This window comes from Puntigrus tetrazona, chromosome 1, assembly GCF_018831695.1.
Source record: "Puntigrus tetrazona isolate hp1 chromosome 1, ASM1883169v1, whole genome shotgun sequence".
In the NCBI taxonomy this organism is placed as follows: domain Eukaryota; kingdom Metazoa; phylum Chordata; class Actinopteri; order Cypriniformes; family Cyprinidae; genus Puntigrus; species Puntigrus tetrazona.
Genome location: NC_056699.1, coordinates 11,103,418 through 11,116,769, shown reverse-complemented (window position 1 = coordinate 11,116,769; position 13,352 = coordinate 11,103,418). Strand labels below are relative to the sequence as shown.

The 13,352-nt window shown below is 37.1% G+C and overlaps 1 protein-coding gene across 1 annotated transcript in view; it reads right to left on the bottom strand.

Annotated features, from left to right (window-relative positions):
* The window catches only part of LOC122342727 (neuronal acetylcholine receptor subunit non-alpha-3-like), a 17,739-nt gene extending 5,106 nt beyond the window's left edge, over positions 1 to 12,633 (bottom strand). The window contains exons 1-4 of the mRNA XM_043236779.1: positions 12,245 to 12,633; positions 8,639 to 8,790; positions 1,713 to 1,757; positions 1,542 to 1,625 (exon numbers count right to left, since the gene is read on the bottom strand). Of these exons, the coding sequence (XP_043092714.1) occupies positions 1,542 to 1,625; positions 1,713 to 1,757; positions 8,639 to 8,790; positions 12,245 to 12,305 (342 nt within the window). The 5' untranslated portion in view covers positions 12,306 to 12,633. The remainder of the gene's footprint in view (positions 1 to 1,541; positions 1,626 to 1,712; positions 1,758 to 8,638; positions 8,791 to 12,244) is intronic.
* Between the last annotated feature and the right edge of the window lie 719 nt (positions 12,634 to 13,352).

Sequence of the window (13,352 nt, the reverse complement as noted above, 5' to 3'; positions counted from 1 at the left end):
CCCTAAATTTATAAATAACATTATTCCCCAAACCACATATCTGATTACAACACATACATTATATTGCCAAAAGTATTGGAGTCACTCCTCTTTCGAAGGAACAGATCTGACTACTAGTGGTAATTTAGTAATTTTCATTGCAAACCTTAATATTTATGCATATAATGATATTCTAGGGAACTAAGTGTATTTCTAATTTTATAGCAACAGTTTGATTAAGACTGCGCTGAACACCTTTGAGTGTGACTTTCAATGTAGTCTCTGAGTTGTAACTCATCACCCAAACACCAAATAACTTCTGTACTATATGGATAAAAGTATTTAGGAACTTCCTCTTCTGTAGAACAGAAAAGGCACTTCCAAAGCTGTAGCAACAAAGATGGAAACATAATTCAAGTGTTTACTAATTGTGTTTTTCATCTCTGTTACTGGAAAGAGTCTAAAATGACTGCATCCATATGTACAAGTCATTGGTGTTTGTGATATTCTAAGTCGTTAGAATCACACCAGAGGTGTTCAACTGAGATTAGGAAACAAACTTTGCCAGACGGCCAAGTTCTTCCACACTTACTTCACACTTACACTTACTTCAATCAATCAATCAATCAATCATTTCTTTTAAACCTTGCTTCATACACAGAGGCATAGTCATGTTAGAATAGAAAATGGGTACAAAATTGCCTAGAATATCATTACACATGCATAAATAATACGATTTGCACTCCTGGGAAATTGCTAAATTCATCAAGCAGGTGTCCCCTACAATACTTTGGGCAATATAGTGTAGGTGCAATGAAACATAGAAGCATTTATATATTTATTAATATTAATTATTGATGTTACAGACTAGTCATCAATTACATTTCCTGATTTTTAATTCTTTTGAATGTTGGTAAAGTTTGTTTCTATTTGTTTGTTGCATTTGCTCTCTTGCTGTGATTTAAGTCATATCTGCTTAATATATTGTGATTTTGGAGGTTTGTTTTGAGAATACTACACTCCTATCAAGCAGCACATTAATGTAAACTGGCTGTTTTAGTAAGAACTTCTAGGCAGCCTTTATCTGGAGACTCCTAATAAAGTGAACTCAGTGGAAGTGTGAGAGAAAGGATTCAGAAGAGAGTTCAGAAGAAGTATGCAGATTGAGCAGCGGTTATTATTAATACCGACTGAGTCATGAGTTATTTAATAAAAGTACATCTTGCTTAACTAGGTTATTATTTTTCTCTTGCCTGGTAGGAGGCTGCACTGAGACCTCGACAGCTACTGCAGACATCTTCATAATAGCTATAAATGCTCACATTTTGTTGGGCCATAAAAAATATGATTAACAAATTGACAGACAGTGTATTTCGATTGATATTTCGGAGAGTTAAAATAAAATACTGTTTTATTACCTTAGTCTTTCAGAACATGTACAAAAAATGAAATTACAATACACAATACAAACATTATTCAATAATATGTGCACCTGCATGGCATTTATAGGGATAAGGATTTCTAAAAATAATTACTTCTCATAAGGGGCGATGTCTGCTTGCATGAATGGTTTCTGAGGGCACTCTGATGGATGTGATTCCACCATAATCTTCTGGATTCCACACTGGCTTATAGTCTGTCCACTCCTACAGGAAAGAGTCCAATAAAACATTAGTCAGAAGAGTATTTTTCAGACATACTTAAAAAAAAATGCTAAATTTCTTTGGAGTTACCTGCCACAACCAGACATTTGTAGTCATTAGTTGATTCTTTTCATCCTGACAAGAAATGAAAGAAGATAAATATCTTGCAAAATGATTTTAGTACCATATTTGAGCTTGGACATGTACCATGTTTGAATGAACCCTAAATGCAACATTTCTTGCAATAAGTCTCTCACCACTGACCTATTTGTGTCATACAGATGATTAACTCAACTGTGCTATTTATACATGCAGCTTAAAAAGATAGTATCTGATTTCCTTTGTTTCATTAAATTGAAATTTGGATTCTGAATAGAAACCAATATGCTGAGACTCATCTGCTAAATAAGAGATAGTGTGAAAATCAATTGTTCCCACATTGTTCATTATTCCACCACCTCAGAAAATTCACACTGTCAAGTCGTGACAAGGTGAGCACTGAATAGCACATGAGTGCTGATTACAGGATACGACCATCAGGTGGCTCTGCAGGACTATGGCATATAGAATTATGTGTCTGAATCCCAAACAAATGACTTGCTGCCTCACTGTCCAGACTAAACAGACTTCAAAGAAGCTTCTAACAAAGCACCATATTATCAAACTGATGACCTTGGATTTATGTCTAATGAACTTGCAAACCAACATAATCATCACCCAGCACATGATCATTTAAAGGGAGCGTGTGAATCATCATTCAATGATTGCATTAATAAAACTGACAAAAAACACAGCTAAAATTTTGTTGAAACAAGCAGTATGAATGTCAATGGTGTGGTTTGGGAAGGAGCACACAACGGATCGGTCACAATTAATAGTCTTTTTATGTAAACCACAATGGGGTAGACAGAAACCACGCATGAACACTTCGTGGGGTAGTATCGAGTGAGATCTGGCAAACTTGCATTGTACAGAACATCAACTTATAATGGGTAGGTAAGGACATACATAATGACATAATGACATGATTACTCAAATGCTGGGTCACACAGAGCACATGAGGAATGCAAACAAACACAAATTAGTCCAGGAGTGACATTTACCGCCCCTCTCAGAAGATGCAACCTTGTACCGTAGAAAGGAGAGAAAGAAGGAGGGATGGCTAAACTGGCAGGATGAGGTTCAGGAGGTGGCCGGGTGACCGGGAGGAGGGCGAAAGATAGAGTCCAGGGTGGTGACGATGGAAGAAGGAGACAGGAAAGACTTTGATGGAGGAGCCAACAGAGAGAGGAGACATGGAGAATAGCCGCAAACTCCAGACTGACAGCGCTGGAGCAGGTGGGCCAGCTTGAGGTGGAGATGGGGCCGGTGGGCCAGTGCAGCGGGAGGATCAGAGAGGGACAATGTGGAGGAGTAGGTCACGGCAGGCGGATGGTCGAGCGACAAACCAAAGCAGAGCTGGAGGATGAGAGGGAGCCTCATGGAGCTGAGCGGACTGCTGGACCAAGGTGGAGAGGAAGGGGCTAGGAGCCATTGTGGAGCCGATGGGTTGAATAAGTATATAATATAAGCATATAATATCATAATAAGTTTGATAGCTAATTGCTTACAATTTAATCTGCATGTATTTTGTACACTTTTATTTATAGTGACTTTGCAATGAAGCAATAAAGATAACTTTACTTCATGCACATCGTGTTGTAACTGTATTTTATAATCACTACAGTTCATTTAAAACATTACGCCACTTTCAGGACTTAAACAGTCCAAAAAGAACATCTAATGAAATAAATGACTTAAAAGGCATGAAATCTGGTGCTTTAGAAACATTATTTATGCCTCTTCAGCGTTCAGACATTTGGTCTGCCTAGTCATAAGGACAAAAAAACTTTCTTAATGAGCTTTGGTCCCAGCCCAAATGTAACTGTTTGTTCAGCACATTTCAGCATGAATTGTTTTGTGAACATGTTACAGAAGGCGTTGCTTACTGGACAGCTGGGACAGTTATGAAGAAAGAAAGAGCGAAAAACAAACTGACAGAGCAAATCCTAAAATCAATTTGTTTCTTTCTGTTATTATTATTATTAGTAGTAAGTATTTACAAGCAACAAATATAACTATTCGCAAAATGTCAAAAAGAACAATCGATTACTAAGATTTGTACATATTTCAAATATTACTTTGAAATATGTCAAAAAAATGAATATTTCATGGATGAAAAATAAAAATGTACACATTATGTAGAGTTGTTAAAAATCCACTATTAAATGCTATTAAATACTATCTGACTGCAAAATCAGTGGGAGGCATCCACAGACATAATACCACAAGTTTGACTTCCTTTACAGCCATTATTGCATGTTTTATGGACTGTTGCAGGTCTGACCCAGACTGTGATTTAATTTAACTTAGGCATCTGGCACTGGCAAAGAGATCACACAAAAGTGCAAATTCTGTGATTATTTTTGCCTGTTGTTCCAAATTTGTATCCTACTGAAAGAAATATTTGAGGAATATGTATGCAGCTCTCTACCATGGTAACAGGTTATAACAACCAGATGGCTTATTTAGGGATTTCATCCATTATCCTAGTCATTTTCCACTCCCTATCTGATGATATTCAAAGAAGTAAAATGACTTGACACAAGCTGACTGGTTCGTGCAACTAATGAGCTTACTGCCCCGCATTTATGGCTAGCTAGCTTTCTCTGAAGCCCTCTGAAAGTTTTCATGGCTGAAATACATATAAGATACATTTTTTTAACACTCTACATTATTTATCAAAAGAAAACTGAATGACGCTTGCACAACTGTTTTCAACATTTGTATAGTAAATAATAAGAAATGTTTCTTGTGCACATAATCAGCATATTAAAATGATTTCTGAATGACAAGTGACAGTGAGGACTGTAGTACCCCAAAGTATCCACCACCATGTTAAAATCTTCTGAGAGTTGTCATGATTGAAATAATGTTCTGTGACAAAAAAAGTACTGGCAATTCTTAACTTATGCTCATAGTTTAGTTGTTTAGTTTAGATTGGGTGGTTAAATCTGGTCAGGTTGTAAACATACAGTTTAGCTGCAAAAATTCAAATATTTCAACACACCAAACCCAACATACACATACACATACGGTTGCAACAGTTTGACACACATTTTACAGAAGACACAGGCCACACAGATCTTGGACGTATCGGACAAGATAAAGAGGAGAGAGAGGCAAAGGTTTGACAAAGGGTCACAAGAATCAGAAGTATGTTTGTTTTCAAACTGAATTTTCTAAATTATTCAGTGTCAAAGTTTATTTAAAATTATTACATATTATTTCTTTTAAGCTTAAACCAGCTACCAGCTTCAAAACATATCTAACTAGCATGTGCTGTTTTTAACATATTGTAAACATGAAGGGATGGACATGGTCAGCAACAATATTTAGGTAGGTTGAGGCATTTGAACAATGAACAATTGGTGTAGGAGGCCCAGAGTGTGCCAAGCAAAAATTCCTCACACCATTACACCAGCAGCACCAGAATGAACCCGTTGCTACAAATGACTCATCAGATCAGACAAACTTCTACCAATCTTCTATTGTCCAATTTTGATTGAGCCTGTGGAAATTGTACCCCTCGGTTTACTGTTCTAAGCTGACAAAAATGTGGTTTCTGTTTACCCCCATCTGCTTTATTGTACATATTGTCAGAGATGATCTTCTGTGTACCCTCTGTTGTAATGAGCAGTTATTTAAATTACTGTTGTCTTTCCCATAAGCTCAAACCTGTCTGGCCATCCTGACATGGCATCAGAAATGTTTTGTTTGTTGTTTGCTTTTTGACCATTTTCTGTAAACCCTAAGATGGTTGTACATGAAAAACTGTTTTGAAATACTCAGACCAGCCCATCTGGCACCAACAACCATGCCATGATCAAAACTACTTTCCCATTCTGTCATTTAGTGTGACCATGTCTACTTGATTGAATTCATTGAGTTGCTTAATTTATTAATTTAACAAACAGTTGAATAGTTGTACCTACTACAGTGTCTGGTCAGTGTTAAATATGTTATTTTAAATAGTTTATTTACTCATCCATTTGCAAATCTATATGATTATTTTAATCTTTTTTCACAGAAAAAATTAAATCATGCTGGCGTGGACCAATATTTAAAAAAATGTCTCTATGTTTTTTCCATAAAATGTATATAAAAGGTAAGCAAATTATTTGAGGATGAGTAAATGATAACAAATTTTGTCGTTAGAGCAAAACTGCCTCAATGAATTGAGTTTGAGACCAATGCCTTAGATTAATAACATGCCAGTGTAATAGTTACATTATAGCCACTATTGTTTTTTTGCCTTAACAGTTGTCTCCTGAATGATAATTTTCCAATTGGTAAAGCATTTTGAATTGCAGCATGTCATAATAAAAGTGTTTCTAGTACCTAATATCATACACACACACACACACTGGTTTTATAGGGACATTCCATAGACATAATGGTTTTTAAGCGGTCTAAACTATATTTTCTATTACTCCTAACATTTAGCAGTTTTAGAGTTTTTAAACAAACTATTTTTATGCTTTTGTCCAAAAATATTCTCACAAGGTCAAAAATTACTGGTTTTTCTATTCTTGTGGGAAGATACCGTAAGGGAATACTCAGATCCACAAACACTCACACAAAGACACATTTTCAATCAGGTGCATAAATGCTCAGCGTCTGCAGGATCAATACAGTGAGTCACAAGTAAAGATGAGGACAGAAAAAGAGAGAATTAATTAGATAGAGAGCAAAGTGTAATACAGCAGGTTGTCATATGATGTTGGGTAAATTATGGTCTAAAATTGCCATGCTCATATCCTTCCTGGACTAATCTGCTCTGTTCTATAATAGAGAGAAAACAGGCTTTTCTTGTCCTTTAAAGTTGCAACTTAACTCCAGCATAGTGATATGGAAGCCTGTTTCTGACACTGAATAAAAAAACAAAACAAGTAAATGCAACTTTTTATTTCACAATTCATACATTTTTATTTCAATTGCAAGTTCACATCTTCCAATTCTGACTTTTTGCTGCGTGATATAAACTCACAACTTTGACTTTTTCAGAATTGCAATTTTTAGATCTACATAATCCTGATTTTATAAAACACAATTGCAAATCTGTCTTTTCCCCTCAGAATTTCCTAGTAATTCATAAGCAATTGCAAGACTGAATTACACAATTCTTCAAAAAAGCGAATGTGAGATATAAACATGTTCATATCACAATTTTAAGAAAAAACTGAGAATGAATTGCCAGTTTGTATCATGCACTTCCGACATTACAATTCACAATTGCTCACAATTAGGGCTGTCGCAGTGAAGGAATTTCCTTAGGGTCATTTTGAGTAGCTCAGTGCTGCAGTATGCGGTATGACCACATATGTGTATATATATATATATTTTTTTTATTTTATTTTATTTTAATTTTTAACCAGGCGTGTCCTCGCATGCGATCAGTCGATCTCTCTCTCATCCGCTGTCTGTTTAGGATTGTGAAGTGGAAATCTACTAAGCCTCTGTACAAATCAACATAGTACACATTGTATTTTTCTGCAAATATTCAGTAGACTACACATTCACAAAATGTAAAATCTGAAGGATGTAACTTTACAAAAAGAAAACTTGCTAACAGTTGCTGCATTCCTCTGCATTTATACTAGTCAATAGTGCAGTGCTTCAATATTGCAATCATCAGGCCTACTTACAATAAAAAAAATAACTTAAGAATTGCAAGATATAAACTACTTAATGCGAAGAAAAATTCTGAATTGCAGAAAAATTCTGAATTGTGAGATAAAAAGCGTCCATAGTGACATATGGACTTTGAATGTGTTTTTGACTATGCACAGACACATCTTGGCTGTTCAACAACAATAGAACAAAAACCTAAAGTTGGACTAATAACCGGACCTTGTTGCACTTGGACATGATGTCATGATCTGGTTCCTGAGCTTCCGCCTATAACCACATGTGAGTCACCTCATCACCGCTGTGGCACCTCGGACTACATTTCCCATCAGCCATTTCACTGTCACACCTACACCTCATTATCAGTCACACCTGCACCTCATTCACGCGCACACATAAAGCCATTCACACCTTCAGTTCTCGGTGGAGTCTTTTCTGAACGTTTCAGAATGTTTTCCTGTCTGTTTCCTGCCTAGTTTCCTCTTCACCTTGGATTGTTTTGAGTTTAGTGATTGTTCTCTGCCTGCCCTGACACCTGCCTCTGTGTTTTGTTTGCTGTTGTTCCAGCCTGCCTGTATTACCTTTCAATAAAAGCTGCAAATGGATCCAATCGCCTATGACTCGATTGTTACACATGAAATGCTGCACAAACAAGTACAGGTTTCCAAAAGAAATGAACACTAGAGGCAGTAACACCTCTTATGCCTTTTAACACAAAATTACAGAGTTTGATTAATAAAGCATCATTTTTGGATATTTACTATTATGTTATGATTTCAAAACATATCAGTTTTGCATTTGGTAACATTATCGGTTATGTTTAGGGTTAGATTTGGTGCTGGGCGTATTTCCAACATGACAGGGAGTTAATTTTAGCAACGGACCACATATATATCAGTTCTGAACCACACACATACCTATATCAAGCGTAATAAAAACACATGAACCTGTGTTTTAGCACCACTTTTCTCTTTGTAACTGCAGAGGCACGTAAAAATTGTGTTGTACAATTACATATTTTTATGAGACCAAGTTGACAAAAACAGTTGGCACATAAAATACATTAACTGGAAAATCCACTTCACATTTAAAGCTTTAGCCATGCAGAGTTTTTAGCATTCAGACAGCTGTCATGAGCCTAAGGATTCACATATTTTTTCCTCCCTACCTTTTGCATGTTTACACAATGTGTTCAGTAAAGACTCTCAATGTGACAGTCAAGTTTTGGGGGCGACTCATGACTTCTGAAGATCAGATGTCGCAGTGCAAATGTGTGTTCGTCTCACCACATCCACCAGCTGCGAGATCTTCAGACCGAAGCGAACGGTGATCGTGTCGTTGGCGTGAAGGATAGGTCTCACCCACTTCTGATACCCCGGAAAAAGATTCCTCAACAACGTGTCCTCCATCTCAGCTAGTGAGACAAACTCTTCAGGAGCTAGAGAGGAGAGAGAGAGAGAGAGAGAGAAAGAGGGTGGATTAATTTTAGAACAATTAAAAAGGAACTAAAATGACACTAACAGCCTCAGGTGGCATGTGGTGATAAGGTAAAAAGCATAATCTAAAGCTTCCATGCCGATTACCAGCATTGTATAGGTCTATACATACACATATCTGTCTGCTTATGTAGGAAGTGCGTCAGCGCTGGATTTGCCGTCTAGAAAATCACACATTAAATTCAGAAACACTCTCCCACGAGTGTTAGATGAGCACAGAGTCATGAAGTGACAGCTGGCCCATGTTCCTCAGAGCTCCTTCTGCTGGCGCAACCATTGCCATGACACTTTGATGACCTCAGACAAGCGCACTACACAGAGCATCAGGAGAACAAGATGAGCCACGTCTACACACACACACACACACACACACACACACACTGAACTATTATTATTACTTATTATTATAGATAGATGCCTTTTAAAAATCTGAAATATTAATTAATTAATGTGATTAAATAAAACAACAAATTGCTAAATAATTTTTCAATGTAACATTTAAAGAATTCGGCTCACTTAAAATCTAATAAATGCCATTCAAAACTATTAAATAAAGAGATTTATTTGTGTGTCTATGTATGTGTGTTTATAAATATTTACTGAATAAAAACCTAAATTACAGCCTATATTTGTTCATCATTTAAAGTGATCATGTTTCAGCTACTTTTTATTTATTATATGCTTTCATTTGATAGTAAATAATGTTATAATTTAAATTTTTGTATTAACTATCCATACAACTAGAATTTTCATAAATTATTTACAAGATGTTCTTTTCTGAGGATATTTATCTATAAAAGCTTTTCATTATTCTTTCTTTAAAATGAGCAATGATCCATTTCCCCCAAAACTGTACATACTACTTATAGCATTCTATTTACAAAAAGAAATAAATACGTCTGCACTATTTCAGATATGGTTATGTAACCACAAATAGCGGCAGGCTGTTTTGATGGAATATGTTTTCTGATTGGTTGAGATGTAGAATAATAAAGAGTACTTTCAGAACATTCTGCATACACTCACTGACAGTTCTTAATTCTATTATACAGAATAATTCATAATTCTATTTTAGGTAATTATAACTAGGATGGTCCCAGTCCTGTATATTCCATACATGCTAAAATATAAAATACAGCAAGCGTTAACACCTAGATACAGTGTAATTTTACATAATTTTACATTTAATAATATAAATTGAATATAAAGTGTATCTAGGATTATACGAATTGTTGGAAGGAGCAACACAGAATGAATTTTCCAAATAAAATATTATTTCATTGGCTTTTGTGATTCTTTCACTCTTTCACCCTTTCTCTCCTCTCTTCCTCCTTGGTTTTGTCTTTCTTCATTTACATACGCCCTTTCCTGATATGCCCTTGCAAGTTAATAAATGCATCGGTTTATAACTGTGGGTAGAGTTCCATTAAATACAAATTAAGTGCATACATTTAGGGGTTGGGGTTGTCCATAAATGTCCTCTGTAAAGTACCCTCCATCTTTAATGGCATAGCAATCTGTGCTCCACCATTAATGACATTTTTACAGGATGTTACGCCTATCATTGCTGAGCGGCCAGAATCACTTCCTTTCTCATCACTGTCTGTCATGCCCTGGCAAAAGGTTTCTCAGCCTGCCTTTGGAAAGCTGTTTTTCCGGCTCAGCAGTGCTGTGGATCTTGCAACAGTAAGTATATGAAATGACATCATAAATAAAAAGCAGCGCAGGGCAGGCCATCTCGTCTGGGTTTATGATTCAACCAACCGAGGAGCGAACAAGGACTTGTAAATCAAAAAGACGAGAAGGGGAGGAGGGGAGCAAGTGAATAACAGCGTATATGCATTTTGAAGTGTGTACAAGCCTATTTCAAGGTAAAACTGAGTTTTAGTGAGAAAAGGGGTTATGCGTGAAGTTATTTGGCTCCTAGTTCATTGTGTTAATGAGCTGCGTCTCTCCGCGATATAAGTGAGATTTCTGTCAATTGCATCAGGACGTTCAAAGCCACTTTAATGTACTCAAGCATGCTGCAATTCATAGCACATCCCTACGCAAAAAGTCGAAAACAAAGACTCGCTATGAATAACCCTTGCGATTCAGAGGCATCTGCGTTCAGCTGTTGCTCACGGTGAAAACCATACAGTGTCGTAAAAGAGATAAACGAAAACCTTGGAGTTATTTGCATATAGATGGACAAAGTTCACAGACATGACCTCATTAGTCACTGGCACGCAAATGCGAACAAATGACCTCTTGTCTTCCCCGGCAGAAAAACATCTGGTGGGGTATTTTAGGTAAAAGGTAGTTTAGGGTCAATTTTGAGGCTGAAGCAAAAGCCAGGAGTCAAATAAGCATTTTCAAGGTGTTACAGACAATCGAATGCTTTCAGTCAAATGATCCTGCTTTGACTTATTCGGAACCATTTTGTTTAGGCGCGCGGCAGGAATGGACATAGCTATATTGCAATTAAAAATGACTTGATGCCAAGTTGTTTTAGGGAACACGACACTCACCGTCAAGCTGTTGAGGGCTGTTACTGAATATCAGCATGGACTATCCTTCAGCGTATGGCCATGCTGGTACATGCAAATATAGTCACTATACAGGCCTCGTGTTACAAATATAAAACAGAATATAAAATGCACTTTGCAACAGAACTGCAGTTTCGGCGAATGTCAAGTCTGACAGCGATTTCCCTTTGATTAAACAATTTCTCTCATCTCACCGAACAAAGAGAGGGAGACAAAAAATGTCAAGCATTTCACTCCAGAGTGTTGCTGACAGTCAAGATAAATGAAAATCCAGTCCAGTGGCTACATTTTCGGATTAAAGCTGCAGATGAAGGCTTTCATCGCCTCTACATTGATAAGAACCCGCGTGTCTTCACTTTCACACTCTGCCAGACCCAAACAAAACACACTTCCTTGCATTAGCGTTGGTGTCTGTTAAAATGACTGTTTTTGCCACAAAGCTAATCCCAAGTGACACGTCTGAAGGGTGGAAAAACCAGTGAAAGCGAACGGTTCAATCGCGGATGTATGACTGAACAGGTCACACAAAAACATTAGCATTCAGAGACCCGGCTGAGGCGCTAGAAGCCAAACAAAAAGCGTACATTAAACACGAGACCGATTTCTTTTCTATCGTTCGTTTGTTGCGAGATAAAAACGTCTGATAATGCTTGAATGCACGTGGCTTCGTCCTGCACATTTATTAATCCGTCTAAATTAACATTTTAGGTCGCAGAGGCTGGTGGAGCCGAAAGCACCTGCATCGTTTTAATAACTGACAACGTAATAGCCTAAGTAACGCTGAGCAAAGATATATGCAACCAAACGCGGAGCAACGCAGGAAAACTCTCAAAGATGATCGGTTTTAAGTTACAGTATGTTTACTCACCCTCTATCGTTGCATAGGCTACTGCCATTGCGAACACAAGACCGGATATTTGTAACTTCATGCTGTCTTTCCCGGCTCCGGTTCCTTCATTGAATGGAATTATTGCATGCTGTTTGAACGGTGAGTCTCTGTCACCGACAAAAGGGGGTATTCTCTTTTTTTATTCATACGGCCGGACACCGAGCCGTTTCGTAAAAACGATCAGATGTGCTGCAACCTGCTGTGTGATAAAGGTATAAATTAATCATAGACGGAGTGGGGTTTTCCGCCTGCTCCGTCCGAGGCGAACACGAGTGGAAGATGCTTTCGCTCCCCCCCGTCGGCGTTTACGTGATGCTGAGAAGGATGCCATTCATTCGCCGAGCAGCTGCAGCGGAGCAGGAAGAAAAGATGCGCGCGAGCGAGCGTGAGGAGGGGGAGGGGATAAACACATCGACGTCTTCCTGACCACAATCTACCTTGGTTCAAGCTTCAACTGCCGGAGTTTACAAACGACATCAAGTTGAGATTTGACACACACACACACACAACCGAAAAGCTAACCATAACACCAAACACTTATACTAATTTTATTAATATTTCCAAAAATCAGGCCAAGGAATATAAAAAAAGTTACAAGGACATACGCTGCAAATGAAAATAAACATCAATAAAACGCAGCTTTTTTAATATTAAAAGTTGTATCTTTATTATTATTATTATTATTATTATTATTATTATTATTATTATTATTTATTTATTTATTTTAATTTTCTCCATGGACTTCAGTAGGAGCCTAAATGCCTAAATTTTAGTTTCAGTGCAGATGAGCATTTGTGGTTAAAAAGAATAAACTTTTTTTTTTTTTTTTTTTTTTTGAAAATGACTTTTTATACATAAGACCCTTATTATGTATGCATGCAATTGTGTAAACCTTTTCTATTATTTATATTTTATAGACACTTTATTCCCCTGTAGCCACCCCATTGTGGTGCCATTAGCTCATATCCTCATCTTCCTAAGTGGAATAAGACAAGGCTCTGTACATAGACCAGTGTTATTTTCTTTATACCCTAGGTTGGTTGGATTGTTGTTCAAAGTCTTACACGCAATTTTGTTGAAGGTTCCA